The sequence below is a fragment of the Rhodotorula graminis genome (assembly GCF_001329695.1).
Source record: "Rhodotorula graminis WP1 unplaced genomic scaffold RHOBAscaffold_8, whole genome shotgun sequence".
Lineage (NCBI taxonomy): Eukaryota > Fungi > Basidiomycota > Microbotryomycetes > Sporidiobolales > Sporidiobolaceae > Rhodotorula > Rhodotorula graminis.
The window spans coordinates 94,374-121,218 of NW_017264935.1; the positions used below are offsets into that span (position 1 = coordinate 94,374).

General features: G+C 67.3%; 12 protein-coding genes across 12 annotated transcripts; 3 read left to right on the forward strand and 9 right to left on the reverse strand.

Moving 5' to 3' along the window:
• Positions 1-25: 25 nt before the first annotated feature.
• On the reverse strand, positions 26-2,520 carry RHOBADRAFT_37120 (uncharacterized protein; the record flags this gene model as incomplete). Its single annotated transcript, XM_018413409.1, has 5 exons — positions 26-571; positions 655-1,034; positions 1,121-1,692; positions 1,843-1,992; positions 2,092-2,520. 5 exons carry the CDS (start codon positions 2,518-2,520, stop codon positions 153-155), a joined length of 1,950 nt encoding a protein of 649 aa, XP_018270213.1. The 3' UTR covers positions 26-152.
• Positions 2,521-4,018: 1,498 nt separating this feature from the next.
• On the reverse strand, positions 4,019-4,235 carry RHOBADRAFT_54020 (uncharacterized protein; the record flags this gene model as incomplete). The annotated part of the gene is made up of 2 exons (XM_018417115.1): positions 4,019-4,053; positions 4,118-4,235. Coding segments are annotated over 2 exons (151 nt in total), but the record flags the coding sequence as incomplete, so codon positions are not given.
• A 661-nt stretch (positions 4,236-4,896) lies between these two features.
• RHOBADRAFT_54021 (uncharacterized protein) lies at positions 4,897-7,906 on the reverse strand (the record flags this gene model as incomplete). Its single annotated transcript, XM_018417116.1, has 9 exons — positions 4,897-5,300; positions 5,385-5,570; positions 5,640-5,905; positions 5,984-6,242; positions 6,315-6,546; positions 6,617-6,712; positions 6,775-7,454; positions 7,538-7,727; positions 7,802-7,906. The coding sequence occupies 9 exons, from the start codon at positions 7,904-7,906 to the stop codon at positions 4,948-4,950; spliced, it is 2,367 nt and encodes a 788-aa protein (XP_018270215.1). The 3' UTR covers positions 4,897-4,947.
• A 1,125-nt stretch (positions 7,907-9,031) lies between these two features.
• RHOBADRAFT_54022 (uncharacterized protein) lies at positions 9,032-11,416 on the forward strand (the record flags this gene model as incomplete). The annotated part of the gene is made up of 9 exons (XM_018417117.1): positions 9,032-9,311; positions 9,387-9,467; positions 9,534-9,775; positions 9,862-9,931; positions 10,022-10,404; positions 10,477-10,685; positions 10,807-10,900; positions 10,965-11,137; positions 11,200-11,416. 9 exons carry the CDS (start codon positions 9,032-9,034, stop codon positions 11,414-11,416), a joined length of 1,749 nt encoding a protein of 582 aa, XP_018270216.1.
• Positions 11,417-11,733: 317 nt separating this feature from the next.
• Positions 11,734-14,195, reverse strand: RHOBADRAFT_54023 (uncharacterized protein; the record flags this gene model as incomplete). Its single annotated transcript, XM_018417118.1, has 11 exons — positions 11,734-11,755; positions 11,881-12,042; positions 12,177-12,231; positions 12,309-12,504; positions 12,654-12,716; positions 12,805-12,816; positions 12,885-13,051; positions 13,139-13,208; positions 13,285-13,392; positions 13,557-13,778; positions 13,869-14,195. The coding sequence occupies 11 exons, from the start codon at positions 14,193-14,195 to the stop codon at positions 11,734-11,736; spliced, it is 1,404 nt and encodes a 467-aa protein (XP_018270217.1).
• Positions 14,196-14,749: 554 nt separating this feature from the next.
• Positions 14,750-15,679, reverse strand: RHOBADRAFT_8528 (uncharacterized protein; the record flags this gene model as incomplete). The annotated part of the gene is made up of 6 exons (XM_018419222.1): positions 14,750-14,846; positions 14,937-14,996; positions 15,074-15,186; positions 15,296-15,329; positions 15,400-15,437; positions 15,608-15,679. Coding segments are annotated over 6 exons (414 nt in total), but the record flags the coding sequence as incomplete, so codon positions are not given.
• A 339-nt stretch (positions 15,680-16,018) lies between these two features.
• RHOBADRAFT_15999 (uncharacterized protein) lies at positions 16,019-16,480 on the reverse strand (the record flags this gene model as incomplete). Its single annotated transcript, XM_018412291.1, has 1 exon — positions 16,019-16,480. A coding segment is annotated over one exon (462 nt), but the record flags the coding sequence as incomplete, so codon positions are not given.
• Positions 16,481-16,828: 348 nt separating this feature from the next.
• Positions 16,829-18,068, reverse strand: RHOBADRAFT_54025 (uncharacterized protein; the record flags this gene model as incomplete). The annotated part of the gene is made up of 5 exons (XM_018417119.1): positions 16,829-16,900; positions 16,990-17,043; positions 17,110-17,597; positions 17,711-17,794; positions 17,877-18,068. 4 exons carry the CDS (start codon positions 18,066-18,068, stop codon positions 17,001-17,003), a joined length of 807 nt encoding a protein of 268 aa, XP_018270220.1. The 3' UTR covers positions 16,829-16,900; positions 16,990-17,000.
• A 291-nt stretch (positions 18,069-18,359) lies between these two features.
• Positions 18,360-21,413, reverse strand: RHOBADRAFT_37132 (uncharacterized protein; the record flags this gene model as incomplete). Its single annotated transcript, XM_018413410.1, has 11 exons — positions 18,360-18,501; positions 18,592-18,720; positions 18,848-18,863; positions 18,939-19,341; positions 19,441-19,469; positions 19,550-19,602; positions 19,709-19,883; positions 19,965-20,102; positions 20,174-20,576; positions 20,654-20,728; positions 20,844-21,413. 11 exons carry the CDS (start codon positions 21,411-21,413, stop codon positions 18,417-18,419), a joined length of 2,076 nt encoding a protein of 691 aa, XP_018270221.1. The 3' UTR covers positions 18,360-18,416.
• A 306-nt stretch (positions 21,414-21,719) lies between these two features.
• On the forward strand, positions 21,720-23,006 carry RHOBADRAFT_37134 (clathrin coat assembly protein ap17). Its single transcript, XM_018413411.1, has 5 exons — positions 21,720-21,861; positions 21,943-22,086; positions 22,185-22,316; positions 22,469-22,589; positions 22,786-23,006. Exons 2-5 carry the CDS (start codon positions 22,063-22,065, stop codon positions 22,938-22,940), a joined length of 432 nt encoding a protein of 143 aa, XP_018270222.1. The 5' UTR covers positions 21,720-21,861; positions 21,943-22,062; the 3' UTR covers positions 22,941-23,006.
• A 788-nt stretch (positions 23,007-23,794) lies between these two features.
• Positions 23,795-24,205, reverse strand: RHOBADRAFT_54028 (uncharacterized protein; the record flags this gene model as incomplete). Its single annotated transcript, XM_018417120.1, has 3 exons — positions 23,795-23,954; positions 24,040-24,065; positions 24,182-24,205. The coding sequence occupies 3 exons, from the start codon at positions 24,203-24,205 to the stop codon at positions 23,795-23,797; spliced, it is 210 nt and encodes a 69-aa protein (XP_018270223.1).
• Positions 24,206-24,350: 145 nt separating this feature from the next.
• RHOBADRAFT_49837 (uncharacterized protein) lies at positions 24,351-26,845 on the forward strand. The gene is made up of 4 exons (XM_018415274.1): positions 24,351-24,413; positions 24,484-26,162; positions 26,288-26,394; positions 26,506-26,845. The coding sequence occupies exons 1-4, from the start codon at positions 24,381-24,383 to the stop codon at positions 26,706-26,708; spliced, it is 2,022 nt and encodes a 673-aa protein (XP_018270224.1). The 5' UTR covers positions 24,351-24,380; the 3' UTR covers positions 26,709-26,845.

Consider the following 26,845-nt stretch of genomic DNA (forward strand, 5'->3'; position numbering starts at 1 on the left):
CGAGGAAGACATGACGGCCGAGAGAGACAGTGCAAAAGGCCGGGCGATTAATTCACTGCACAACAGCGCGACGGAGAGGAGAACCACGACCGCGAGTGGGAGAAGGGAGGGGGGAGTACAGGGAACGGAAGGAGAGGCGGGACGAGCGACGACTAGCTCTTCTTGGCGGCCTGCTTGGCGGCGACGATGAGCGGGTTGAGCGTCGCGAGCGGTGCCGCCTTTGCGAGGAACGCGTGGTCGAGGAGGCCCGCCGCGTCGGGTCGGCGGTCGACGTCCGTCTCGAGCGCGACGGCGAGAAAGTCGCGGAAGACGGTGCTGAGCTGCTCCGGGTTCTGGATCGTCGGCGAGCCGTTGGTCGCGATGAGGTACAGGGCTCGGAGCGGCGCCTCGTTGAGGTACGGCGGCTCGCCCTCGACCATCTCGATCGCCATGATGCCGAGCGACCAGATGTCGACCTTGGGGCCGTACTCCTTGCGCGTGACGACCTCGGGCGCCATCCAGTACGGCGTGCCGACCATGGTCGTCCGCTTCGACTCGTCGCCCTTGATGCGCGCGCAGAAGCCAAAGTCGGCTGCAGGTGCGGACGAGGGGGGAGGGAGCAGCGTCAGTAGGTGACGACAAGGAGGAGGAGGACGAGGCGAGAAGGGGACGCACTGAGCTTGATCTCGCCCTGCATCGAGAGAAGGATGTTGTCCGACTTGATGTCGCGGTGGATGACGCCGCGCGAGTGCAGGTGGCGCAGGCCTTGAAGGACCTCGCGCGAGACGGCGGCAATCTGGCCCTCGCTCATGATGTTGCACGTGACGACGTCGGTGAGGCTGCCGCCCTCCATGTACTCCATGACGACCCACAGGTCGCCTCGGAGCAGGAACGAGTCGATGTAGTTGACGATGTTGGCGTGCCGCGACTCCTTCATGACGAGGATCTCGTTGATGATGAGGTCCTGCTTGGGCTGCTGCTCGAGGTTCATCTGCTTGATCGCGACGCTCAGGTTGGTCCCGACCTGGTACGCCGTGTAGACGCCGCCGGATGCGCTGCAAGGAGGGATCAAGGGCACGCTCACGCGAGGGTCAGTCGTGCTCGACGAGGGCGAGAGGGAGAGAGGCGAGCGAGGACGGACCCTTGGCCGATCTTGACGAGGTTGCGGTAGAGCTTGGTCGGGTCGGCGTCGGTGCAGATGGCCTGCAGGCGCTGCACGATGTCGCCCTCCTTGCCCGCCCGGTTCTTGGGCTCGCGACGCCTCGGGTGCGCACCGGGCCCGCCAGGCTTGACCGGCGCGCCGTCGTCGGCCTTGGCGGCGAGCGACGGCTTCTTGGCGAGCGCGCCCGCAGAGCCGGCGCCTGGCGGCTTTGCAGGCGCAGGACGGTGCGGAGCGGGTGGCGCCGACGACAGGGACGACGACGAGGTCGGGGCGCGCTGGCTCTGCGCGCGGTCGAGGGCCGACTTGGTCGGCTGGGCGAGCGGCGGCGTCGGCGAGGGCGACACGCGCTCGCTCTGCGAGCGGTGGAGCGAGTCGGCGGCGCTCTGACCCGTCGGCGTGCGGCGGTCGGACGAGGGCGGGACGGCGGTCGGGCCGAGGCTGCGGTCCTGGGTGTAGCGCAGGTCGCGAGCGCGGTCGAGGGACGACTGGGACGGCTGCGACGACGGCGGCGGCGGACGGTGAGGCGCAACGCCGGGAGGGGGAGCAGGCGCCTTGCGCACGCCGGCGGGTGGAGGAGGAGGCGCAGCACGAGGCGCCTCGAACGTCGACTGCTTGCCCGAGCCGGCGCCCTGGCCCTGCTGCGCCGCCTGCGCCATGCCGCCCGCCGCGCCCTTCTGCGCCTTGTCGAACTTCATCCAGACGTCGTCCTCGGTGTCGAGAGGCGCCGTCATGCCCTTGGTCGCGTCCTGGTAGAAGGCGACGATCTCGGCGACGGCCTGCGGGTGCGCCGCCTGCTCCTCGCGCGAGACGCCGGCGTTCTGGAGGAGCTGCTGCCACTCCTTCGGCAGGCCCTGTGAGCGGTGAGGACGAGAGAGTGTCAGGTCGAGGTCATGACGAGGGAAGGGAAGAAAGAAAGGGAGGAGGGAAGAGGGAGGGAGAGGCGGACGCACGGTGAACTCGCCCGTGTCCGAGTTGAAGCCGACGTGCGTGAGGTGGACCGGGTCGTACGGCGTCGAGATTTCGACCTTGCGGCTGCTGCTGCTGCTGCCGCCACCGCCCGTGTTCGAGAAGACGTCGGCTGCGGCGGGGAGTTGAGCTGCGTCAGTCCCGCTCGAGCCGTCGACGACGAAGCGGAAAGAGAGAGAGAGAGACGCAGACGCACCGAAGAAGCTCCCAAAGCCCTTGCTCTTCTTGCCCTCCTTGCCCGTCCCTGCGGCGCTCGCCCCTCCCGCGCTCCCACTATCCCGGTCCCCACTCGAGCGCTGCCCCGCCCCGACGCTCACGCCGCCAGGCGTCCCATGTCCTCCCGCCGTGCTGCCCGCCGGCGTGCCCGGCACGCCCGGCGAGACGTCGCCCGTCGCGGCCGAGCGGGCCGACATGTAGTCCTCGGCGCTGCCCGAGTGGCGCCAGGCGGCCGACGCCGACAGGAGGCCCGGGCTCGCCGAGCGCGCGCCGTCGTGCATCGACAGGTTGGTCGCCGCCATCGTCGCCGGGTCGGTCAGGAGCGAGTAGCTCTGCGCGATCGAGTGGCTCGGCGCGTGCCGCGACGACGACGAGGCGAGCGGGGCGAGGGCGGCGCCGTTGTTGTGGAGGCTCGACGCCGACGAGTTGGAGCTCGCGCCGTGGTAGGGCGAGATGCCGCCGGCCGGCGTGGCCGGAAGCGCGTCCGAGAGGTCGCGGAGCGAGTGCGTCATCGGGGGAGGAGGCGGCCGTTTCGGCGGGGCGGCGGGCGGCAGGTCGTTGTCGTCCTGGAGCGTCTCCCACTTGTCGCGGCCGCCAAGGGACGACGACGACGTCTGCGGGTGGACGTGGCGCGAGGGCGACGACGACGAGGACGGGAGCGGCGGCGCCGGTCGGCTCGGCTGGAACGACGACGACGACGCGTTGCTCGAGAACGGCGGCCGGCCGCTCGAGGGGGCGTACGACGAACGGGCTGCGCCGCCGGCGTACGAGTCGCGCTTGCTCTGCTGCGGCTCGTAGATGTGCCCGTTGGCGCCGTGCGGCGCGCCCGAGCCCGGACCGGCCGACGAGCCTGGAGGCGGCGGTGCGGTACGCGCCGGGCGGTATCCTGCCGCCGTTGACGGCGACGACGAGGAAGAGGCGGGATCTGGCGCCCTCGAGGCGCTCGCCGAGCCAGCCGCCTGCGGCTGGTAGGCGTACATGGCGCCCGATCCACCGCCGACCCGGCCGGCGGCGGTGGCGGCGGCGGCAGCTGCGCTCGACGCGGCGTACGGGTTGGACCCGCTCGCGCTCGGGGTGCGGCCGAATGTCGACACGGGCTGAGCGCCTGCGGTTTTGGCGCGTTTCCAGGGTCGGAGCGAGGGGAGGGATTTGGCGGTGCGCAGGTGCGGGATCGAGAAGATGGATCGAAGAGGTCGGTGCGCGAGAGGGGAGTGTCGAGAGGCCGAGAGGGGCGTGCGCGGTGTGCGGGCGGACAGCGGGACGAAGTAGGACGACGAGGGCGAGGCGAACGGGTCGGGCGAGTAGAGCGACGCGGGCAAGGCGGACGGCGTCGTGTCGAGTTGCATGGCGGCGTAGGGCGAGGTCGTGGCGACGATGGGCGTGGCGAGGGGCGGTACGGGGACGCAGGCGGCCGACGAGCGGTGTGGGGAGTGGGCAAGGCGGAGGAGGCGCGACACCCGGCGGCGAGTGAAGAGCGAGGACGGGGTGGGCGAGGGAGGTGGGAGGGGGAGCATGGCGGTCAGTGACTTGTCGCTCAAGAGGAGGAGAGCCTGCTCGTGCACGATGCGAGGCTGGCCCGGGAAACTGCTCCTCATCGTCACCCGACCCCCGCCTCGACCGGGTCCAACGTCCGCCGCTCGCCCCCTGCTCGCGAGCACTGCTGACGCGCCGACGCACAGCATCGTGCGAGCGCGATCACGGTTGAGGCCGCGTGTAGGTCCCGCCGCGGTCTGGCGGACGGCAGCTGGGTCCTCTCGGCGCAAACGCGACGAGGAGTGGGCGGCCGAGACGCACCTGTGAACTCGGCCTGGTGGTGCCGGATGACGGGCGGGTTGGTCTTTGGCGGGACAGAAGGCGGCATGGCGGGCACAGTGGCGGTACTCGCTGGACGAGGGCGACCGTTGACGACGAGAGGAGGGAGGGGGGGACGACAGGCGGGGGAGGAGCGACGACCGGGGGGGCGGCGAGTGCGAGAGGTACCGAGCTGCAGGGGGTGGGTGCGGGCAGCTGTGAGCGCACTCGGTGGATGTGCAGCGATCAAGCTCGTCGCCTGGTGGTGGTGGAGGGAGCTCGCCTCTCGCCTCGCTCGCCGGCCTCGTCTCGATCCAGCAACTCGAACCGCCGGCCTCGACTCCACCTCTTGCGTGGATCCACGCTCTGTCGCTCTGTCGCTCTGTCGCGTGCTGGATTTGCGCCACCTCGTCCTCCCCCCCCAGACGCGCGCACTTGCTCGTAGCGCCGCCCGCTTCTCCCGCTCGACCCTCTCCTCCCCCTTTGTTCTCCGGCGCAGCTCGGCGACGACGTCGACGTCGACAAAAGGTCGACCTCCCGCTCTCTGCGTCGACCTGCTCGAGGCTCAGCTCGTGAGCGTGAGCTGCGCAGCCAAGCTCGCTACAGACCATGGCGCCGCCGAGTGAGCCCTCTCGCTTTCCGCGGACGGGTCGCCGCTCGCACCGCTGCGACGTCTCGTTCGAGCGAGGCACTCTCTCATTCGCTGCAGAACGTCTCTCTCGGCGAGGGGCATCAAGCCTCGAGGCGGGCCCCGACGCCGTGAGGAGCGTGAGCTCGAAGAAAAGGTACTGCATGCGCGTTTCGCCGACAGCTCGCGGGCCCTCGCCCGACAGCTACAGCACGCCGTCAAAGCCCTGCCCGCCGAACCACTCGCCCTCGACGACGAGCGACTTGTCTGCGACGAGCTCGCGCAGGAGCGGCTCGTCGGCGCCCGGACCCCTCTCGAGCTCGACGATGCCGAACCGGTTCCGCGCTGCCCTCGTCGTCGACGTGGTCGGTGCCGGCGTGGCGGGGAGAGGCTCGACGGTGCAGGGAGGGCGCATCGGGTCGCGGCGCGTGAGGTCGTACGCCGAGTGGGCGCCAGGCGCGAGAGGGGGTGAGAGGTCGGACGCGAGGGCGAGGAAAGGGCGAGGGAGGCACCGCAACGGGTCGTCGAGCATCATCGACAGTTGTGCATGCGCGTTGTCTGCGTGGAGAGAGGGGCGACATGAGCGCTCTGCCCTTTGCGAGAGGAGGACAGTCGACGAGAGGGACAGAGAGCGAGACGCACCGCCGAGCGGCGTACGAGGCGCCTTGAGCGTGTACAGGATCGTGTTGACGTTGCTCTTGAGCTCGTCGATGCCGTGTGTGGCGCCCGTCGCGACGCGGATGGCGATCTGGCGGACGAAAGTGCGGCCGGCGCAGGCGACGACGTAGGTGAAGAAGGGCGAGAAGAGGGCGACGTCGTACGAGGTTCCTGTGCAGGGACGTGTGCGAGTCGGTCAGGACGTCGTGAACGAGAAGAGAGGGCGAAAGAGGGACGCACCGAGGATGAGGAAGACGCCCTGGAGGATCTCGTTGGCGCTCTCGAGGCAGCGCACAAAGCTCGGCTCGTGCTCGTCGAGCGCTGCGACGTGAGGCTCGTGCAGGAGGATGACGCTCGTGTGCGCCATACCGTGCACGAGGCACAGGCGCGTCTCGTCGAGGATGTCGGCGCCGCTCGTGCCGAGCGGGCGCAGGCGGAACTGGTACTCGCGCGGGATCGACGCGATGAAGCCTCGCACGGTCGAGTCGAGGCGGCGGAACGAGTCGCTGTGAGGGGGCAGAGAGGCGTTAGTCGTGGGTTCTGGTCTGGCTGGAGAGAAAGAGAGGAGAAAGTCGTCGACGCACGTCGAGCGCACGTCCGAGATGCGGTCGTTGAGGGCGAACCCGGTCTGCGGCGCCATCTTAATGGCGTAGGGCGCTCGCGACTGGAACTGGACGACGTCGCCGAGGAGCACGACGGCCTTGATCGACAGCTGAAGCGGGCCGCATCCCTCGCCGTGCGCGAGGAAGAAGGCCGGGTGGTGGAGCGAAAAGGGCGAGTTGACGACGTCGTCGCCCCGAGGATACGTCTGTCCCTCTCCCGGGATGGTGGTGGTGATGTCGGCTGCGAGGGGAGGGCAAAGGAGTGTCAGGGCCAGTTGCGCAGACGCAGAGAGAGGCGCGGCAGGCGGCGCACCCTTGTCGAGGCTGCACGCCCAGCCCGTGCTCGCCGAAGCGAAGCGGTCGGCCGTGAACGCGAGGAAGAACGTCAAGGCGCGCTCGCGCAGGACGGCCTCGTCGTCCGTGTCCTTGAGCATGGCCGACGTCGAGGTCGGGTCCGACGACGGGTCGCTCGCCGCCCGGATGTGGTTGAGGCCGAGAGGGAGCGTGACACGGGTCGCCTGGGCGCAGTACTGCCACACCTCGACCTGTCGGGAAAAGCTCGAGTCGGCTCGAAAAGACGCGAGGCCGAGAGAGAGAGGGGGAGAGGGGACGCACCCATCGCGCCTGCGAGTACAGCCAGAAACACAGGAGGCCAAAGACTTGGGCCGTGTCGAACATGGACGCCGTCACGAGGCCCTCCTCGAGAGCGATCTGCGTCGGGAAATGCGTGAGGTCGAGGAAGAGGAGGAGGGGGGGGGAAGAGCGGGACGCACCTTGCACCTCGCGATGTGGTAGTCGGCCGCCCTCGAATACCCTCGCCAGTAGCACGACTCGCCGCGGAAGAAGTCGTCCGGGACCATGAGGCAGGCGATGGCGCACATGACGTGAATCAGGCCGGGATGAGGGAAGCCGGCGCTCGTCGGCGGCAGCGACAGGGCGGTGCGGAAGCGCGACGGGTTGATGACGTCGGAACACTGGTGCGGCCGCGAGAAGTAGACGTCTATGATGCGGTGGACGAGGGACGGCGGCGGCAGGTCGCGAGGCCAGCCCGGGTAAAGGAGGTCGAGGAAAGGGTCGGACGACGGCGGCGTGAAGGGCGAGGTGGCGCTCGTCGCCGAGTCGAGCGTGGCTGAGGGTGACAAGGTTGGTGGCACCGTGCTGTAGGGGCTCCACATCTCGCCGCTCGGCGTCGGCCCAGTCGTGCGCGGCGAGGCGGACTGCGTGTTGACGAGACGGGCGCTTGACTCGCTGAACGCGAACGGCGCGACGCCGTAGCTCGTCTGGATCGACGGCGCGTCGAGAGGAAAGTCGGCGGGAACGCGCGGGAGCCGAGTGGCGTCGTGCTCGTCGGGTCCAGGAGCGCTGCTGAAGAAGAGCGCCGGCGTCGACGACGAGGCGCTCGTGGCCGAGGCGTTGGCCTGACGAAGCTGCTCGACGGTCGCCTTGAGCTCGGCTGCATGTCGACGAGCAAGGTCAGCTCGTCACGCTGGAACGACGCGACCAAGACGAGGGTGGGAGAGAGAGAGGAGGACGCACCGATCTCGGCCTCGAGCGTGGCTCGCTGCACTTTGCCCAGCGGTGCAGCTCGCGGCCTCGGGTCCGGGTACACGCACTGGGCGAGCGCTCCCGGGTCGTCGCCGTGCACCTTTGCGCTCCTCGCGCACCCGCCGCAGACCGGCCTCGCGCCGTCGCAGCGCAACTTGCGCTTCTTGCAGGTCCCGCATGCCTGCGAGGGGAGGTGATCCTTGTCAGTGAGATGTGCGTGGACGAGGGCACACGATGGGAGGCTCGGGAACGTACCGTGCCGCGGACGAGGGAAGGCGCATACCCAGCTCCGTGACTGCTGAGGGCGAGGTCGTGGGCGACGGCGTCGACGAGGCTGGCTGCGGTCCTGACAGGAGGCATGTCGAGGGATGTGGCGGTGCTGCTTGTCGAGATGCGCGGCGGTGCTGGAGCGAATGCGAGAGGGAGGAGGGGTGGGGGACGGAGCGGTGGTCGTCGTGCGGGCCGCGCGGGCAGTGCGGGCGGTGCAGCTGATGTAGGGGAGCGTCGAGTGCGCGGTGGTGGTCGCGTCGTCGGCCCGCCGGTTGCGCAGGTACGTGACGCGGGTCGAGGAGAGGCGGCGGGTCGGGCTCCGGAGCTGAGATGACGAACGGTTTGCGAGGCGCGAGGCGGCGCTGCTGGACGGTGCGCGCTCGGGACTGGCGCTGACAGGTGCTTGGACTTGCCGAGGCCCGAAGGAGCTCGGCTCTCGGGTCTGTGCGACGATGCAGGCGGCGAGGCAAGCTCCTCTGAGCAGGCGGAGTACTTTGAGGCGAGGCGGCCTCGCTCTCTCCTTGCGCGGACTAGGTGCAGCCTTGGGCGACGCTGTGATCCTCTGTCGACCCGTCTAGCTATTGCAGAACCCACCAGCGAGCGCGAGACGACGAGGAGAGCCGCGAGCACGAGTTGAGCGACCTGTTCTCGTCTCTCTCTCCTCGCTCCTGCACCCTGCTCGCCGCCAAGCTGGCCGCAGAGACCCTGCATGGCAGCGTTGATGCCCTCGTCGACGCGCCCTCCCGCCTGCCTGCCTAGCGCGGCGTCGCTTCAGCTCCTCGCCCTCCTCCTCTCGCCAGTCCGAGTCGCGCACTCGGCTCTGCCGCCTTCATCTCGCCCCGCATGCGTGCGCAAGCTGCACCCGGCGGCTTCACAAGCTTGCTCAGCAGCACAGCAGGTCGGCGGGCTGTGCTTCAGGGCGTTCGGAGGGCGGTGGCAGCTACTCGGCGCACTCGGCGGGCGGCGAGCCCGGCCGGATCGAGGAGGGACGAGCCTCGTCGGCCTACGGACGTTGTATTAGCGCCAGTCCACATCTGTGGACCGGTGCCCGGCGACGTTGCGCCTGCAGCTCGACGCTCGGACGCTAGACGACCCCGAGCGCGCAGCGAGCAATCGACGCTCCGAGCCCGAAGCTGCACTTGTCCCGCTTCGCTTGCTTCTCCTCGCACCCCTCGACTGTCTTCGCGGCGACACACAGCGTTCCCCTCGCCCTGCATGAGCATCAAGCCCTCACCGCCTCCCTCGACTCGCTCGACCCACTCGACCACCGTCGAGCCGACGCCGACGACGTCGAGTACCTACAACGAGAAGGCGCCCATCGTATCGTCGACGCCGCAAGCGCCCAGCCACAAGGGCGACGGCGACCGCGACGGCTCGGCGGCGTCCAAGAGCCCCAAGAAGGACGGCCGCTTCTGGCTCATCTTCCTCACCCTCTGCTGCTGCTGCTTCTTGTCTGCGCTCGACTTGACGGCCGTCTCGACGGCCTTGCCTACTAGTGCGTCCCCTCTCGTCCTGTTTCTGGGGAAGGGAGCGACATACTGACTTTCCATCCTCCCTTTCCTCGCCGCAGTTGCCGCCGACTTTCGCTCGTCAGAGGCGACCTGGATCGGCAGCGCCTACGCCCTCACCTCGACCGCGCTCATCCCTTGGAGTGCGTCCCTCTTTCGCACGTGTCCGTGACCGACGCCCGCACCGACCCTCGCTCGTCCACCTGCAGCCGGCGGCCTCGCCGCCATCTTTGGTCGTCGCCCCGTCATGATCGGCGGCATCCTCCTCTTCGCGCTCGGGAGTGCCCTCACCGGTGCGGCGCAGAGCATGGCCATGGCGATCGGCGGCCGCAGCGTCCAGGGCATCGGCGGCGGCGCCATCCTCACCATGGTCGAGATCGTCGTGTGCGACCTCGTCCCGCTCGCCGAGCGAGGCAACTACTTCGGAGCGATCGGTGCCGTGTGGGCTCTTGTACGTCCCTCCCTCTCGCGAGGGCGAACGGCGGCGAGACGCGCACTGACCCCTGCCTCCCGGCCCTCCTCCTCCTCCTCGAGCAGGCTTCTACTCTCGGCCCGCCCATCGGCGGCGCTCTCGCTTCTGCAGGAGCATGGCGCTGGCTCTTCTACCGTACATCCACTCTCCCTGCACTCGATCGAGTCTGGAGAGTCGACGGCGCATCGACGAGCCGCAACTGACTTTCTCCCCACCCGCTCGCAGTGAACCTTCCCCTCTGCGGCATCGCCCTCGCCCTCACCGTCTTCTTCTTCAAGATCAAGGCCCCCGAGACGACGACGCAGGAAAAGCTCGACCAGATGGACTACTGGAACGTCCTCTTCGTCGCCGCCGCGACGTCGACCATCCTCGGCCTCACTTGGGGCGGTGGGACGCACCCTTGGTCGTCGTACCAGGTCCTCGTGCCCCTCATCGTCGGCATCTTCGGCATGATCGCGTTCGTCATCATCGAGCGCAAGTACGTCAAGCACCCGACCGTCCCGTTCGACATTCTCGTCCACCCGAACGCCCTCCTCGGCTACCTCACGACGTACCTGCACGCCGTCGTCATGCTCGCCATCGTCTACTACTTACCCCTCTACTTTCAGGTGAGCACGAATCCCTGCACGTCGTCTACGCCGTCAGAAACTCGGAAACTGACCCTGATCCGTCCCTCGCAGATGCGCGGCTACTCGGCTGTCCAGTCGGGCGTCAAGATCTTCTCGATCAGCTGGACCATCGCGCCGTTCGCCATCATCACGGGCGCCATCGTGACCGTCACCGGGCACTACGTCGCGCTGAACTGGATCGGCTGGGCCTTCGTCACCATCGGCTGCGGGCTCATGAGCCTTCTCAAGTACAACTCGCCGACGTCGATGTGGGGCGCCTTGTGAGCACCTTCCCTTTACCTCAACGACGAGACCGAGCGGTTCAGGAGGCTCTCGGCGAGGAGGAAAGCCGTCGCCCGTCGAGCGCGAGGACGTTTACTGACCACCTGCACCCTCTCGCAGCCCCGTCATCGTCGGCATCGGCTTGGGCTTGCTCTACACGGGCACCATGTTCCCCGTCCTCGCGCCTCTCAAGCCCGCACAGCAGCCTTACGCTGTACGCACGAATTCTCGCAGTCTGAGAGGTCCGGGCGAGATACTGACTCTCGAGCCTCCTGCAGATCACCTTCTACGGCTTCGTGCGCTCCTTCGGCCAGGTACTCGGCATCACGATCGGCTCGACCGTCTTCTCGAACCAGCTGGGCAGCAAACTCCCCGAGGCGTTCGTATCGCAGCTCGGCGGCGAGGTCTCGGGCGATGCGGCGTACGCGCTCGTCGCACAGATTGCTCAACTGTGCGTCCCTGCGTCGGTCTCTCTAAGTCCTCGACCAATGTCCCGACGCTTCTCTCCCACAGCGCCGAGCCGATCCGCAGCGAGGTTCGCGAGGCCTACGCCGAGACGCTCGTCGTCCTCTGGCAGATTTTAATCGGGCTCGGCGGCCTCGGGTTTTGCATCTCTCTCGGCTTGAAGAACTTGGCTCTCACGACCGAGGTGGAGGCGAGCTGGGGCGTGCAGGAGAAGAAGAAGGAGGCTGGCGCGCCGGGAGCCGAGGAGGAGTCGGTCGGTCGTTGAGCCGCTGTGCTCGTCGTCGTCGGCGCCGATCTAGCTGTCCGTCTTTTGTAGCCGCAATGTTTATGCGCAATCTCTATCAGTCTATCTCTCTGGCGAGCTCTGTCGAGCAGTGCAAGTCGGCCTTCCCAAGTCGAGCGTCCTCCTCGAGAGGTCCGAGCGGCGCACGAGCAACGCCGCCCTCGATGCCAAAGCTGTCGGCACCTCTCCCTCGCCTATGGCTTATCGTGCATGTCAGGGTCTGTCGAGCGAGAGCGTCGCAAGGCGACAGCCGCCGCGACGAGAACGAGTGGATGAACCGCGCCCGAGAGCTGACGAGGCTAGCGACTGAGTTCGAGCCGTCTGTATGCAGTAGAACGTCGTGGGGAATGACAGACTCTATCAATCTACAACACCTCGCAGTCGCGTCGTCGCCTTAAACCCTCCAGGTTCCTTTCCTCCTCCGTTGCAGCCACCACGTCGCGCACAGGCAGACGGTTCCGACGAGGACGGCGCACCCGCCAAAGAGGCAGACGCCGAGGTAGTTCGTGCCGGTGCTTGACGGCGTCGCCCGCAGGATGGCACCGGCGACGGGAGAGCCGATGAGGGCGGCGACCGAGATGAGGATGAAGCCGAGGCCCGTGCGCACTCTGCAGGAGGCAGGGTGAGGTCAGGAACCGCCGCAGTATGGCGCCCAGCGTTCCCGCTCGTCGGAACCCGACCGTCGGCGGCGCACGACGACTGCGAGGGAGAGACGGAGAGAAGGAAAGGCGAGCAGACGCACCCAAACTCGCGCACAGACGCCGAGAGAGAGATGAGCGACGGCGCCATGATCGATACTGTGCGCATGTCAGAAGAGAGTCAGTGCCTCTCGTCGACAGCGCTGGGACTGAGAGAGGTCGACCACCGCACGCACCCCACGCGCCGCTCGCCGCGCCGAACACGATGCAGAACGCGATGACGCCGCCCGAGTTTGTCGCGCCGAGCATGGCAAAGATCATCGTCGCGATGATGACCGTCGTCGGGATGGCGACGGTGAGGTTGCCGAAGCGATCTGCCGCAAAGCCGACCGTAACCCGGGCGACGCAGGCGGAGCCGTTCAGAATTGCGGCCTGCAAGGGAGCAAGAACCGTCAGTACGAGCTATAGGTACTGATGCAGCTCTGTGAAGGACTTGATGGCGTCTCGGTACTGGCTCGAACGCGATGTGGGCGTTTGCCAAGCGCTCGAGCTGAAGGAAAGGAGGGCAACGGCCGACTCACGCAATACTGCACGACCGTAGCGCTCGCACCGTGCTCCTCGGCGAATACCTGAACGTAGAAGATCTGTTCGGCGCCGGCACGAGGGCGCAGCAAAGTCAGTCACGCTCAAAGCTCGACCTTCTCAAGTTGAGGAAGAGAGAAATGTGCGCACAGGGATGAACATCTGCGAGCTCAAAGAGGCCGAGGTCAGTCACCGTCCGAGAGAGAGAGGGTACGAGAGCGTCGACGCACGCCGAGCATGACAAAGGCGCAGCCGAGGCTGGCGAACCATGTTTGGGGTTGGCCAAGGAACGAGGCGATTTGCGGCAGAATAGGTGGCGCCTTGCGCGGCGGCAGGTCGTCTCGAGGGCGCATGAGGACATTGGCGAGGATGAGCAGGGCGGTGTGGATGTAGGCGACTGCGAGGGGCGGGCGCCGAAAGGGAGGTCGAGGTCAGGTTGGTCGTCCTTGCTGACGGGCGAGACGCCGAGGAACAGTCGACGTACGCAGACGCACTCCGAAGCCAAAGCCACGAGTCTCGAACAGGTTGTTGAGGGCGATGGGGAAGAGGACGGCCTGCGAGCGCAGATGAGGGAGTGAGCGGGTCGAAGCTCGAGGACGATCGAGACGAGGAAAGTGAGCCGGGACGCACCCCGAGAGCTGCGCCTCCTGCCGTGCAGCCCATCATGAGCGTGCGCTTGCGCTTGAAGTAGCTGCCGACGCACGAAATGGTGCCCGCGAAGAGGATGCCGAGCGCGATCTGCGAGCGAGAGGGAAAGTCAGGCACTGCTGGTTGTGCTCTGCTCGAGTGATACTCGTCGTCTCTAGGACGTGGGTGTGTAGGTACTGCTCGACGAGCGTCTGGGGCACGACAAACATCGGGCGCGCGACGAGGGGAGGAAAGAGAGAAAGGGAGCGACGCACCCCGAGGCAGACGGCGTACGAGAGGAAGATTTGATAGAAGGTATCGCTGAGGCTCAACATGTACATGCCGAAGCACCAGAGTGCCGATCCTCCTGCGAGCTGGTACCGGAAGTAGCCGCTGTCGAAGAGCCGGCCCGAGGGCAGGCCGAGGAGGAAGAGGGCAAACAGCTGCACCGAGCCGATCCAGCTGATCGTCGAAGCAGGATAGTCCTTGAGCTGGTTCTGTGGGCCAAGTTGAGCGTCAGTCACACGAGCCAGGCGGCGAGGACGACGAGGACGAGCCGAAAGGAGAAAGCGCAATCGCGGACTCACTGAGGCCAGGTGGGCTTGAAAGACGGCCCAAGAGTTGCTCAGGCCGAACGTGCTGAACAGGACGAGAACGCCGCCGACCGTGTTGAGGTATGCTCGTCGCCCGCCGTCTGGAAAGTAAGGAGCCGCCGGCACCTCGTCCACCTCGGGCGACGTCTCGAGGGCGTGAGCGGCAGGGCTCGAGAGCTCGTCGACCGGGTCCTTGTCGAGCGTGGACACCTTCTCGACGTCTGCACTGTCCGCAAAGGCGGCGACCGTCGTCGTGGGCGAGTCGTTGGCGCGAGATTGCGCGTCGGCCGCGGCTCGCGGATTGCTTCGTGTCGAGAGCATCGTTGGCGGTGGCGGCGGGGCAACCGGCTTCAGAGCTTCTAGCAGTAGGGCTGCAGCTGTAGCCGAGCGTCGTAGCGGTGCAGAGCGACGAGGGAGTCAGCGTCGGGCGAGTTGCGCCCTTCGGCCGGCCCTCCCGGCGGCCGCTTCTCGGCAGCTCGGCAGCGGGGAAAGGCAGCGGATCGAGCGGGCCGACGACGCCAGCAAACGCCGCAAGCGAGCTGCAGTGTCGCTCGCAATGTGCGTGGCTCGACGGACGTGTAAGGCGACGCGGACGAGCCGGGGAGCTGAAGAGGTCAAAGCGAGCAGCCGACAGAAATCGCTGTTCAAGATTACAAAGCTGTAGTAAGCGCGACTACGAAAGCGGCGTCGATAGCAAACTCGAGCCAATCGCGCTTACAAGGAAAGCTAATGCGCCCGGTTCTCGCACGGGACGGGCTCGAGCGCGACTTGAGGCACTCTCTGACCCTCGCTCGAACGTCAACACTGCTTCACTGCACGCTCCTCGAGGTACACAAGGCTCAGCCGTCCTGGTCAGAGACGTCGACGTCGTCTGGGTCGACGCCGTCCTTGAACCACCTCTCGGCCTCAAAGATGGCGACCTCGTTGCCGCTCATGTGGCGCTTCTGCATGAGGCCGTCCGGCGCAAAGGTCCTGCACGACAGAAGAGTCAAGGAGGGGACGGGGGGGTCGGGACGCGACGGGTCGAGAGAGATGGGGACGGCGAAGAACAGCTCGACGCACCAGTGCTCGAGACCGTACGTCCGTCGCCACTCCTTGGCGTCGGTATCAAAGTACTCGTACCTGCGAGGGATGGGAGGCAGAAAGGAGGATCAGCTGCGTCGCCTTGGCCCGACTCGCGCAGGGAGAGGAGGACGCACCAGAACTGGACGGCGATGCGGTTCTCGTTGAACGCAAAAAGCCGCTTCTTGAGCTTGTAGTGCGTCTCCTTCGACCACTTGTCGGCGAGGAAGCGCTCGATGGCGGCGCGACCCTGCAGGAACGCAAGAGAAGGTCAGTACGACGAGAACGCGCTCGACTCGCCGCAGGGAGGATGCCCCGCAGCGCCGTCCTTCCACGCTCAGAGGAGGCGAGGGACGCACCTGGAAGAACTGGTCACGGTTGCGCCATATCGAGCTGTGGGCGGAAGGGAGTGAGCGCTCGTTCTCGCACCCGAGGAGGTCGACGACGAGGAGAGGGGACGCACTCCTCGGTGTAGGCGAGCGCGACCTTCTTCGGGTCCATCTGTAGGCCAAGGAAAGGTGTCAGAGCTGCCCGTAAACCCGCCCAGAGCCCTCAGAAACCCATGAGAAGGGCCGTTTGCCCGCCCCACTGATGAGATTCAGAATCGCCGCCCGCTCTGCGTGTCCACCCTCCCTCGAGAGGCTGCGCGAGAGAGCGAGAGCGGGACGCACACTGTTCCACAGGTCCTGTGCCTTCTTGACCTTGGCCTCTGCGCCTGCTCGGTCGAATGGCGGAGCGAGGGAGGGCGGAGCCGAGGCGGGCTCGGACGACATGGTGCCGGCGGTCGGGAGCTCGAGCGGTGCTGAACAGGCTGTCGGTAGCTTTCCCGTGGCTGCTGAGCCAGAACGAGAGGGCGCGGGCGAGACGATAGAGCAAGAGCCGAGCCGGCTGGGAGTCGCTTTCGCTGTCGGCGACCGGGCACCGAGATACGTTGAGCGAGCGAGACTCGCGACAAGCTGTTCAGGGTCTCTCTCTCGACGAGTGCAGCGCGAACGAGAGCACGTTGCAGGCCGACGGCCCATGAGGCAGGCCTCAGACGTTCAAGTCTCCCCTCGACGGCAGCTTCCCTCGCCTCTTCTCGCTCATCTGCGCCTGCCGCCCATACCGCTCCTCGTACGGGTCATCGTTGTCGCTCGGCGACGATCGGGCCGTCGAGCGGTACGACGGCGGCCGCCCTCGCCCGAACCCGCTCCCCTCGTCGACGTCGCCACCGCGCTTCTTGCGGCGCTCCTCGGCCTCCTCGTCGCTCGCAGCGCGCAGGATCTCGCCGATTGTGAGCTCCTTGTTGGCGTTGGCGAGGGTCGAGCGGGCGTAGGAGGAGGGGAGCGACGTGTAGGCAGACTCGTCCTGCGACGGCGCGGATTAGGGCTCGTCGAGAAGGAGAAAGACGGAAGCGAGGAACGCACCTTCCAGAGGACGTAGAGGGCATGCACGAGACCGGGCACGAAGCCGAGGAAGGTCAAGAGGACGTTGAGGAGGAAGCTGCCGCCGCAGCCTCGCTCGAGGAAGACGCTCAAGGGCGGGAAGAAGAGCGCCGTGATGATGGCGAGGCACTCGAAAAGCTCTGCGTTCTGTGCGAGAGGGTGTCATGTCCGCTGTAGAGAGAAGGAGGAGGGGAAGGAGGGGCGCACAGTCATCCAGCTCGCGAGGTGGTCGTCGGCCTTCTCCTGCACCCTCGCCGCCTCCTGCCGGTGCACGTATGTCCCGACCGCCATGCCCGTCGAGGTCGCGAGAGAAGTGAAGCGCAAGAGGGAGAAGAGCGACGAGCCGTCGAGCTGGCCGAGGCCGCTCGCCGACGGACCGGAGGCGAGCGGAAAGTCCGCGGCCTGAGGAGGCGCGAGCGCTCGAGAGCTCGAGGCGATCGAGACAGCGGCAAGCTGACGCGCAAGACTGAGGAAGAGAGGAAGATACACTGCAGGAAACTGGTCGGCGAGGCGGGGTATGAAAGGCACGGCGGGTATCGGCTGGATCGAGGAGAAGGAAGGGAGGGAAAGAGGGAGGGTCAGGTCGCCTCCTCCGAGCTCTCGAGCAGTCGTTGAGAGAGGAGACGCACCTGTAGGAGAACTAGAAGAGAATGTCCATCTCGGCGCATGCGAGCATCGCTGCCCTGCGTCGTGGAGAGGCTCATCAGTTTCCGCCCGACGCACTCGAGGAGGAGGACCGCGCGACGCACAGATGCTTGGCGGCCTTGACCGTGTCGGCGACGCCCTCGTGGTAAACAGACTCGCCGCCGTCCTTGACGCAGAGCTGGATCGACCAGGTGCGGCAGTGCGGCGGGCCAATGCCCTCGGGCGCGCCCCAGCTCAGCGAGCGACGGGCGCCGCGCTGCGTCCACTCGTACAGCGCGCTGACCGGGTTGCGCACAAGGCCGCCGTAGGGGACGGCGACCGGCGCCGAGGGCGGCACGTAGACCTCGCGCATGGCCTCGACAGCGACAGGGAGCAGGGGCTTGAAGACCTCGCGCACGAACGCGCTCATAACGGCGTGCCCGTGCTCCTCGTAGACGGCGGCGAGGTAGGCCTCGAAGACGCACGCACGGACCGACGGGTTGGCGCGGAGCGAGAACGACTGGGCCCACGCGGTGCGGATCTGGTCGGGGAGGCCGTAGGCGGACGACAGGAGGGCGAGGAGCTCGTTCTCGACGAGGCTCGACTTGACCAGCTGCGAAGGAGAGGTACCGAGTCAGTAAGGTGGGCGTAGAGTGAGGCCTGGTGCGGCGGCCGAGTTTCGAGCGGAGGGTTCGAGGAGGGCGAGGAGGCGGAGGCGGGACGCACAGAGCGGACGCCGACGACGAGCTGAGGGTACGCCTCGTGGACCATGAGCGTGACCTCTGCGCCGAGGAGCGCATCGCCGACGTGCTGTGGGACGAGAGAACGGGTCAGCGAACAAGTCGGTGGGGCGTGGGCAGGACGAGGGCGAGGTGGGAGAAAGAGGGCGCACCTCGAGCCGCTCGTAGTCCTGCACGGGATGCTCGACAGGCGCCTCGAACTTCCAGTGTGTCGCCCCGTGCGCGCTGCTGTGCGTGAGGTAGGTCGGGTCGGCGACGACGGGGGCTGGCGGAAGGCCGGCGGCGAGGCTCGGGAGGGCTGCGGCGAGCGCTGCTCGGGCCTCGGGGTGGCCCGCGTTCGACATCTTGGCCGGTACAGGGCGCGTCGACAGCGCACGAGGTGGTGAGGTCGAGAACAGAAGGGGAGGTCGCCTCGAAGCGATGAGGCTGACGGGTAGGCGGCACCGCCCCAGTGCCGTGCGGTGCAGCCGGCCTAGCATCGCAGCAGCTCAGCAATGAACTGTGCGGCTCAGCTCAGTCGCCAGAGCCAGGGCAGAGGCAGAGCGAGCCGCTTTCGCACGCGCATCCCGCTCGCGGCGGCCAAACGAGCTCTTCTCTGAGTGCGTACGTGAAGCAGGCGCCTCTCGACAGCGGCAGACACGGCATAGATGCATTGCGACTGCTTGCAGACTCGGGAAAGGCGAGGAGAGCGGTCACTGCCCGCTGAGAAGGTGCTTGAGGAACGCCTCATTCGTCGGCTTGCGCCCGAGGAACGCGACGAGCGAGTCCATCTCGTCCCTGTGCGCGCGAGAGTGAGCGTAAGTGACCGGTCTCGAGTTCGGCTGGACGCCTTGAGGAAGAGAGGAGAGGGAGGAACCGTCGACGCACCTTGACCCGCCGACCTCGAGGATCTCCTTGCGATAGCGCTGTCCCGCCTCGGCGCTCATCGGGTCCTTGGCGAAGACGGCGTCGTACATGTCGGCGCTGAAGACCTGAGAGTACAGGTAGCCGTAGTACCTGCGTTGGCGAGGGGGAAAAGGAAGAGAGGTCAGTCGTCGAGGCGTCGCTCTGCCGCCGAACGCGCTCCCTCGCGTCGCACAAGAGAGTGCATCGCACGAGAGAGGGGAAGAGGAGGAGGACGGACCCTGCAGAGTAGCCGCCTGAAGGAGGGAGGACGACGGCGAGTCAGTGTCGGAGCTCTCGAGCCTCGAGGGGAAAGGGGAAAGAGGACGGACCGGCGATGTGAGCAAAGCCGGACTGGCCGCCAACGACCTCGTCGCCAATCGTGACGAGGCTCGTCTCCTCCCGCAAGTCGCACCACAGCTTGCTCATCTCGTCGGTCGTGAGCGCGTGCTTGTCCTCATGGAGCGCCATGTCGTACTTGGCGAAGAAGAGCTGGCGCAGGTTGAACAGGCCCTGGTTGACGTTGCGCGACTGGATGAGCTTGTCGATGAGGGCGTCGGGCAGGACCTCGCCCTTGCGCGTCGCGTGCGACGAGATGCGCTTGAGGACCGACGGCGTCCAGGTCCAGTTCTCGAGCATCTGCGACGGCGCCTCGACAAAGTCGCGCGCGACGGCCGTGCCGTGGAACCGAGCGAACTGGGTCTTGGAGAGCAGGCCGTGGTAGGCGTGGCCCATCTGCGCGTCGAGGGAGGCAAGGAAAAGGTCAGGGCTCGATTCTAGTCTAGAGGCTCGTGCGCAAAGACTCTTTCTTCTAGCGAGACGGCGACAGCGTACCTCGTGGAAGAAGGTGACGACGTCGTTGTCTGTGCGAGGGGGAGGAGGTGTCAGGGCGGCGCGGCGGGACGAGGGAGAAGGAGGAGGAGGAGGAGGGGAAGCGACGCACGCTTCATCGTGGGTTCCTTGCCACCGCTCGGCTTCGACAGGTTGGCGACCATGCTGCGAGCACGAAGCCTTGTCAGTAGTGTGCATGGACAGCAAGCCGAGCGAGAGAGGGGCGAGGAGAGGAGGAGAAAGCGAGGGTCGAGCCGACTCGAGGACGCACGAGACGACCGGGTACTGCCGACCCTTAGCTGGGTCCGTCCAGCCGGGAAAAAGGGGGAAAACCGCCGCGTGCGAGAACTTTTGCGGCCTCGGGAACAGGTCGAGGTGCATGTAGCCGAGGAACGAGTCCTTGTCGCCGGCGCGGCCCGCCTCCCAGACGGCGTACATGTCGGCGTCTGCGTGCAAGGCCGAACGCGAGCGCAGTCAGTCTCGCGCTCATCGGTATGACGTGAGGAAAGGGAAGGGAGGGGACGCACCAGGGTGCCACGTCTCGCCGCCGGCCTCCTCGGTGCGCGGGACGGGAACGAGCTCGACGCCGAGCAGCTCCTTGTACGCGTTCAGGACCTCGGTGACGACGTGCGTGACCGGGAAGTACTGCTTGAGAACGTCGTCGTCTGCGCGCAAGGGGAGGACAGGTCAGTACGCCGCGGACCGAGTGGGCGAGACGAGAAAGACGCGGACGCACCGAGGTCGAGCGTCTTCTCAACATAGAGCCGGTCATAGTAGCGGTAGTCGTACAGGTAGAAGTTGTCGTCTTGGGCGAGCCCGCGCTTGTCGTGCTCCTCGCGCTTGAGCTCGAGCAGCTTCTTGCGCTCCTCGAGCCCGAGCGGCCGCAGCTTGTCCTCGAGGTCGCGCAGGAACGCGCCGACCTCGCGCGGGTTCTTGGCCATCTTGACCTCGAGGACCCACTCGGCGTGGTTGGCGTACCCGAGGAGCTGGGCCGCCTCGTGCCGCAGCGACACGAGCTCGCGCATGATGGGCGCGTTCTGGAGCGTCTTGCCCTCGTAGCTCAGGTTGGCGCGCTTGCGGGTCGCGGGAACGTGCGCCGACTTGAAGATCGGGATGATGTCGGGCGTCTTGTGCGTGACCTGCGTGGGCCGAGAGGGAGGGAGCGTCAGTCACCGGCAGGTCGAGCGAGAAGGTGGGAGATCGTGGCCGGACGCACCTTGTACTTCTTGACGCCGTCCTCGTCGACCTGCTCGTAGCCCTCGAGCACCTCCTCGGGCAGACCGTCGAGCTCCTGCGCACGAAGAAGAGGTCGAATTAGTCGGGGCTCGGACCTCGAGTAACGCTCCCGACGGGCCCGCAGACGCAGACTCTCGAGCACGACGAGGGAAAGAGAGAGGCGGACGCACCTCCTTGGTGAAGAGCATGAAGCCCTTCTCCTCGTTGCAGTTCTTCTGGAACTCGATCTCGAGCGACGTGATGCGCTTCTTGAGCTCGAGGAACTTGGTGCGCTTGTCGTCGTCGAGGCCGAGGCCGTTGCGCTTGCGCTCGAGGACGAGCCGGTCGAGGAGGCGCTTCTCCTCGTCGTTGAGGGCGACGCCGTGGTCGCGCGTGTGCTTCTCGACGTCGAGGAGCGCCTCGAAGACGTCGCGGCGCGTGAGGGCGTCGAGCGACCAGTCGTTGACCTTTTTGTCGGCCTCGACCGACGCGTCGCGCATGGCCTGGTCGGCGTGCACGTACTGGAGGAACAGGGCGGGCTCGATCTTGCGGTCCGCCTCGGCCGACTGGAGGGCGAGGGGCCGCACGACCGACTCGAACGTGCGGTCGGCCGACGGGATGGCGACGAGCTTGTCGAGGAACGCGGTCGACTCGTCGAGGACCTTGTCGACCGACGACGTGACGAGCTCGGGGGTGTAGGACGACCACGATGGCGGCCGGACGGGCGGCTGAGGGTAGTTGGACGGGTCGGCGGCGGCCATGGCGAAGGGCTGGGTGCGACGGTGCGAGAAGGTGAAGGTACGGGTTTGCTGGCTGGGCAACAGGGACTGCCGGGGCGAGTGTGGATGGGCGAGCGGGGAAGTGCCGAGGGGACGAGGAGGCGAAGTGGTGCGGGTGGGTGCGAGGGCGGTGCGGCTGAGGTGTGCAGGAGTGCGCGCTTTGCTGAACGAGCGCACGAGCATTCGCTTGGAGCCGGGTGAGGACAAACGAAGTCGACCTCGAGCGAGAGGACGACGACAACGCTCCTCCTCCTCCTCACACCGCCCCTCCCGCCAGGGCTGCTTCTGTGACTGCTCAGTCGCCGCGCAATACCGCCTTAACGACCCTCAAGCAGTCGCTACCACGCCAAGCGCGCCAGAGCGAGCCCCAAGGTCTTCATCAGCTCCTCGTCATCCCCCAGACCCACCTCACCGACAACACGCTCTACGGGTGCGTCTAACCTCTCATTGGGCCAACTGGAGTCTCGTGACACAGGAGAGCCGCAGAACTGACCCCCTCAGTCGTCTGCAGGCAGCTCCACCTCACACTCTAAGCGACCTCCCTCCTCGGCTTGCGCCCGCACCGCCCCTCTCGCCCTACCCGACTGCCAGAGCGTCGCAGCAGCCTGCTGAGCGACCACAGCGCGCCCTCATGATCCGCTTCATCCTCGTCCAGGTGCGTCCCCTCCTCTCTCTCCCCCCTTGCTTCTCCTCCCCCACCTCGGGCCCCCTCCTCGCACGTCGCTGACTCTTTGCCCGCGGTCCCGTCGACAGAACCGCCAAGGCAAGACGCGCCTGAGCAAGTTCTACGTGCCGTACGAGGAGGACGAGAAGGCGCGGATACGCGGCGAGGTGCACCGCTCGATAGCGCCGAGGGACCAGAAGTACCAGAGCAACTTTGTCGAGGTGCGCTCCCCTCGGGGTTCTCTCGGTCTCGGCGAGGCCCTGTCGCTCTCAGCTTTCGTGCTGGGAGCGGTGGAGCTGGCCCTCTCGTGCATCGCCCCGAACTGACGCCGCGTTTGCCCTCCCCTCCCCCTCGTCCGCCCGTCGTGGCGCAGTTCCGCAACCACAAGCTCGTGTACCGCCGCTACGCCGGCCTCTTCTTCAGCTTCTGCGTCGACGCCAACGACAACGAGCTCGTGTGGCTCGAGGCGATCCACCTCTTTGTCGAGGTCCTCGGTGAGTCGGTCGGTGCCTCTTTTCTCGAGCGCGTGCTGCGCGAGTTGGCTCGTCTTGTACGGGCCACCTCGCGCAGCTGGAACGCTCTGATCTGGTCATTGACACGCTCTCTTCTGCCTGCCCCTCCTCCCCTCGTCTCGCCCTCCTCGCCCGCCCCTCGCCCACCCTCGCGCCCGCTGTCCGCCCTCGCCCACAGACGCGTTTTTCGGCAACGTGTGCGAGCTCGACCTCGTGTTCAACTTTTACAAGGTGTACGCGATCCTCGACGAGTGCTTCCTCGCGGGCGAGGTCGAGGAGACGAGCAAGCAGGTCATCCTCGACCGACTCGAGTTTCTCGAGCGGCTCGAGTAGCGGGGGGAGGGCGAGCTGTAGAGGCGGGCGAGCGAGGCGCGCAGTGTATACCAGGGTCTGTCTCTTGTGGCGGCGTCCCAGTCGAGAGCGGTTCCGTCTCTCTCTCTCTCGGTCTCTCGGAAAGAGGAGAGAGCACAACATCCCCCTCGTTCTCATTCTCGCCCGCGCGCGCACCTCTACGCCCTGCCCTCCCTCTGCCGCCTCTCCTCCTCGCTCAAGCGCACACAGCTCTTGCCCGCGGGCACGTTGGCGGGCTCGACCGGGTTGTGGGGCTCGCAGGCGCACCACTGGTCGTCCGAGGGGCACTGGGCGCGCACGGTCGGGATGTGCTGTCCGCAGCCCCACCTGGTGGGAACGGGGGTGCGCGAAAGAGGGTCAGCTTGCGGCGAGAGAGGGGAGGATCGGCGCCCTCGAGGAGAGGGGACTCAGGGGAGGGAGGGGGGGAGAGACAGAGCGCGAGGGGCGCACCAGGTCATCTTGGCGCAGGACGAGTTCTGTAGGAGCGAGGGCGTGTCAGCAGGCGTGCCCCCAGGGGGAGAGGGGCGCGGTCGGCAATAGAGGGCGGCGCGTGGGGCGGCGGCGGCGAGGGGAAGTGGAGGAGGAGGAGGAGGTCGGGGGCAGCGAGGAGGGAGAGATGGACGCACAGCGCAGGTAGTGGGGAGGCACATAGTTGCTGCTGAGCGGTGCAGGGGGAGGAGGAGAGGGAGAGAGAGGCGATGGGTTGACATTGCCGGCGCTGCTGCCCACCTCGGCCTCCGCCTCCGTCGTCGGCCCTCTCTCTCTCTCTACTGCCGCAGCTGATTGATGGGGCAACTGCTTTACAACAACATGGTCCGTCTCGACCGCGAGAGGCGCTACCACTCTTGGGCGCGCGCCGCCGTCTCCCAACCCGAGTAGTTTGGCGGCGGGCCGACTCGAGGCGGCAGGGGCGTCGGGTTGTGGTTGTCGCAGGTACACACGTCTTCAGGGGCGACGTCGCGCAGGGCGTAGGGGATGTGCAGGCCGCAGCCGATCCTGCGAGAAAGAGGAGGAGGCGAGATGTCAGCTTGGAGGAGGCGGGACGAGGTGGGAACGGGGGCGGTGGACAGGTCGGGCGCACCAGGTCGTCTTGCCGCAGTCGTCGTTCTGGTGGGCCCAAGCAGGGGTCAGCTCGAGGTGCGTGGAGGGTGCGAGATAGTCGGCTCGCCGCTGAGGGATCACGCGAGAGGGAGGGGAGCGAGGTGAGAGGGGGAGGGACTCACTGCGCATTGGGTTGGGCGGCACATGGTGGGAGAGTGGTCTCTGGTGGTGCTCGGTGGACAGGGAACTCGTGGGTGCGCGAGCGAGAGGAGTCTACAGCCGAGACGAGGACGAGCGCGCGCCTTGCTCCCGCTCTCGCACCTCGCCCTCGCTCGACTGGGCAGAGAGTACCACCACCAGCTACCCACAGCTTGACACACCATGGCCGAGCCATCCCCGACCGACCGCCTCGTCGTGAGCCCCCTCTCCAACCTCCTCCTCCTCATCTCCCTCAACTAATGACATCGTCTCCTCCTCCCTGCAGGCCGCCTTCTCGCCTCCACTCGACTCGGCACTCGTGCACGCCATCCTCTCCGACTACGCCGACCCGCTCTCGCACGACGACGAGCTCCAGGCTCGCTCCACCCTCCAGTCGCTCGCCGATCAGGCCGACCTCGTCGACCACGACTCGGAACTCGCCCTCGACTCCGGCCGCGACCCTCCTCGCCGTCCCGACAGCCGCGACAGCGACACAGCCGACCCTCGCCCTCCTGTTGACGAGCGCGCAGAGCTCCTCGCCATCATCAACCAGGCCAACCACTCGCTCCGCCTCGACCGCACCCGCTCGTCGTCCAACGCCTCGCCCGTCGACTCGCGCACCGCTCAACCTCGACCTCGCGCACCGGCGAGCGCCACCGCGAGCGACCTCAGCAGCGCCCTCGAGCACTCGAGCCTGGATGACGACAGCTCGAGCGCCGACCCTCGCCCATCGAGCGCCGACGCCCCGCGCTTCTGGGACGACCACCACGCCCCGGCGAGCTTGACGAGCGACGAGGACGGCGCCGCCGCACCGCGCCTCGTGTGGGACGCCCCCGACGGCGGGTTCGACTACGAGGTGTCGGACGACCCGCTCGCGTTCCTCGCGAGCGTCTTCCCGCACATCGACCTCGCCCAGCTCGAGGCCAAGATTGCCGAGGTCAAGTCGCTCGAGCCGACCGAGGACGGCCTCGCCGCCCAACCGGCCGACCTCGAGCGCCTCATCGAGGACCTCCTGTCGCAGGACCTCATCACGTCGCTCGCCGAGGCCGACGCCGACGCCGCCGCGGCCGAGAACGCGCCAGCGCCCGACCCGGACGGCATCGCCGCCATGGACCGCCAGCAGCGCCGCCGCCACAAGGTGGCGACCAAGGCGGCCCAGTCGCTGTCGCTCACGACGACGCCCCACGTGTCGTACGCCAAGGCGGCGACGCACCGTCCGCAAGGCTCGCTCTCGGCCCTCGCCGACGCGCCCCTGAGCACCAACGCGTGGGCGAGCATCTCGAGCCAGGCGTCGTTCCTCGCGGCCGCCATGCACCTCTCGGTCGCGCGCATCACGTCGACCTACCACGCGCACGGCTCGAGCCTCGCGCGCACCGTCGCCGTCCTCCTCGTCCAACTCGCGCGCGAGCGCCCGTTCGAGTCGCTCGCCGGCGGCGTCGCGCGCAAGAACGAGCTGCGCCTGATCGTGCCCGCCGCAAAGGCGAGCGACGACCACCTCGAGGCGCTCCTGAGCGCGACCGAGGGCGACCTGAGCGACGCCCTCGACCTCCTGAGCTTCATCGCCGACCTCGAAAAAGCCGTCGGCGCCCCTTTGCCCCTGTCGGCCCTCATCGTGCGGCCGGGCGCCGGGTCGGCCCTCGCTGCGACGACGACGACGACGACGCCCGACGGCTTCACCGTCGTGTCGACCCCGACCCGCACGCCGTCCATGCGCGCACCGCACGCCGTGGCGGCCGCCGCCGCAGGGTCCGACGACCGGTACACGCACGAGCAGTGCCACGCGCTCGCGCTCGAGTACCTCGCCAAGCGCAACGACGCGTTTCGCACGGCGGCGAGGAGCTTTCAGCGCGGCGGCATGGGCGAGAGGGGCGCGGCGGGCTTCTGGGCCGACAGGGGCCGCGAGTTTGACGGCGAGAGGCGCAAGTGGGAGGAGCGCGCCGCGAGGGCCGCGGTCGGCGAGAGGAGGTGCGTCCTGTCCGTTTCCTCCTTCTCTTGTCTCTCTCTCTCGTGCTGTCCTCGCCGCCGTCGAGCGTCGGGGAGCGCGAGTTCAAGACGTGGTTGGAGACTGACGCTCGTTCGCGCGTCTGCAGGACCAAGACGGGCGCCAACGTCGTCGACCTGCACGGCCTCAGCCTCGCGCACGCGCTCAAGATTGTCGACGAGGTGACCAACACGTGGTGGTCCAACGCTCGAGACTGTGCGTGGCTCTCTCTCTCTCTCTCTCTCGGTCCCCTCGTCGCGCCGCACTGACCCTCTCTTTCCCTCTCTCTCTCCCCTTTCCTCCCTCGCTCCCTCTCGTTCAACACAGCGACCCATCCCGAGCCTCTGCGCATCATCACGGGCGTCGGGCGCCACTCGCGCGGCGGGACGCCCATCCTCGCGCCCGCCGTCACCAAGCACCTCGACCGCACCGGGTGGCGCTGGAAGTGGGACGACGGCCCGCTCGTCGCCGGCGGGATCGGGCCCGTCAACTCCAAGGGCGCTGTCAGGGTCATCGGCGTGGCGCGGTGAGCGAGGGATCGAGGAGCAGGAGGGAAGGGAACTGTCCATAGTCGAAAGGGCGAGGAGGAGAAGGAGGCTCGCGGGTCCGCCGTGTTGTTGTCTGTGCTGTGCGTCGCGTTGCTTGCACTGCAGGATCTGCCTCTCTC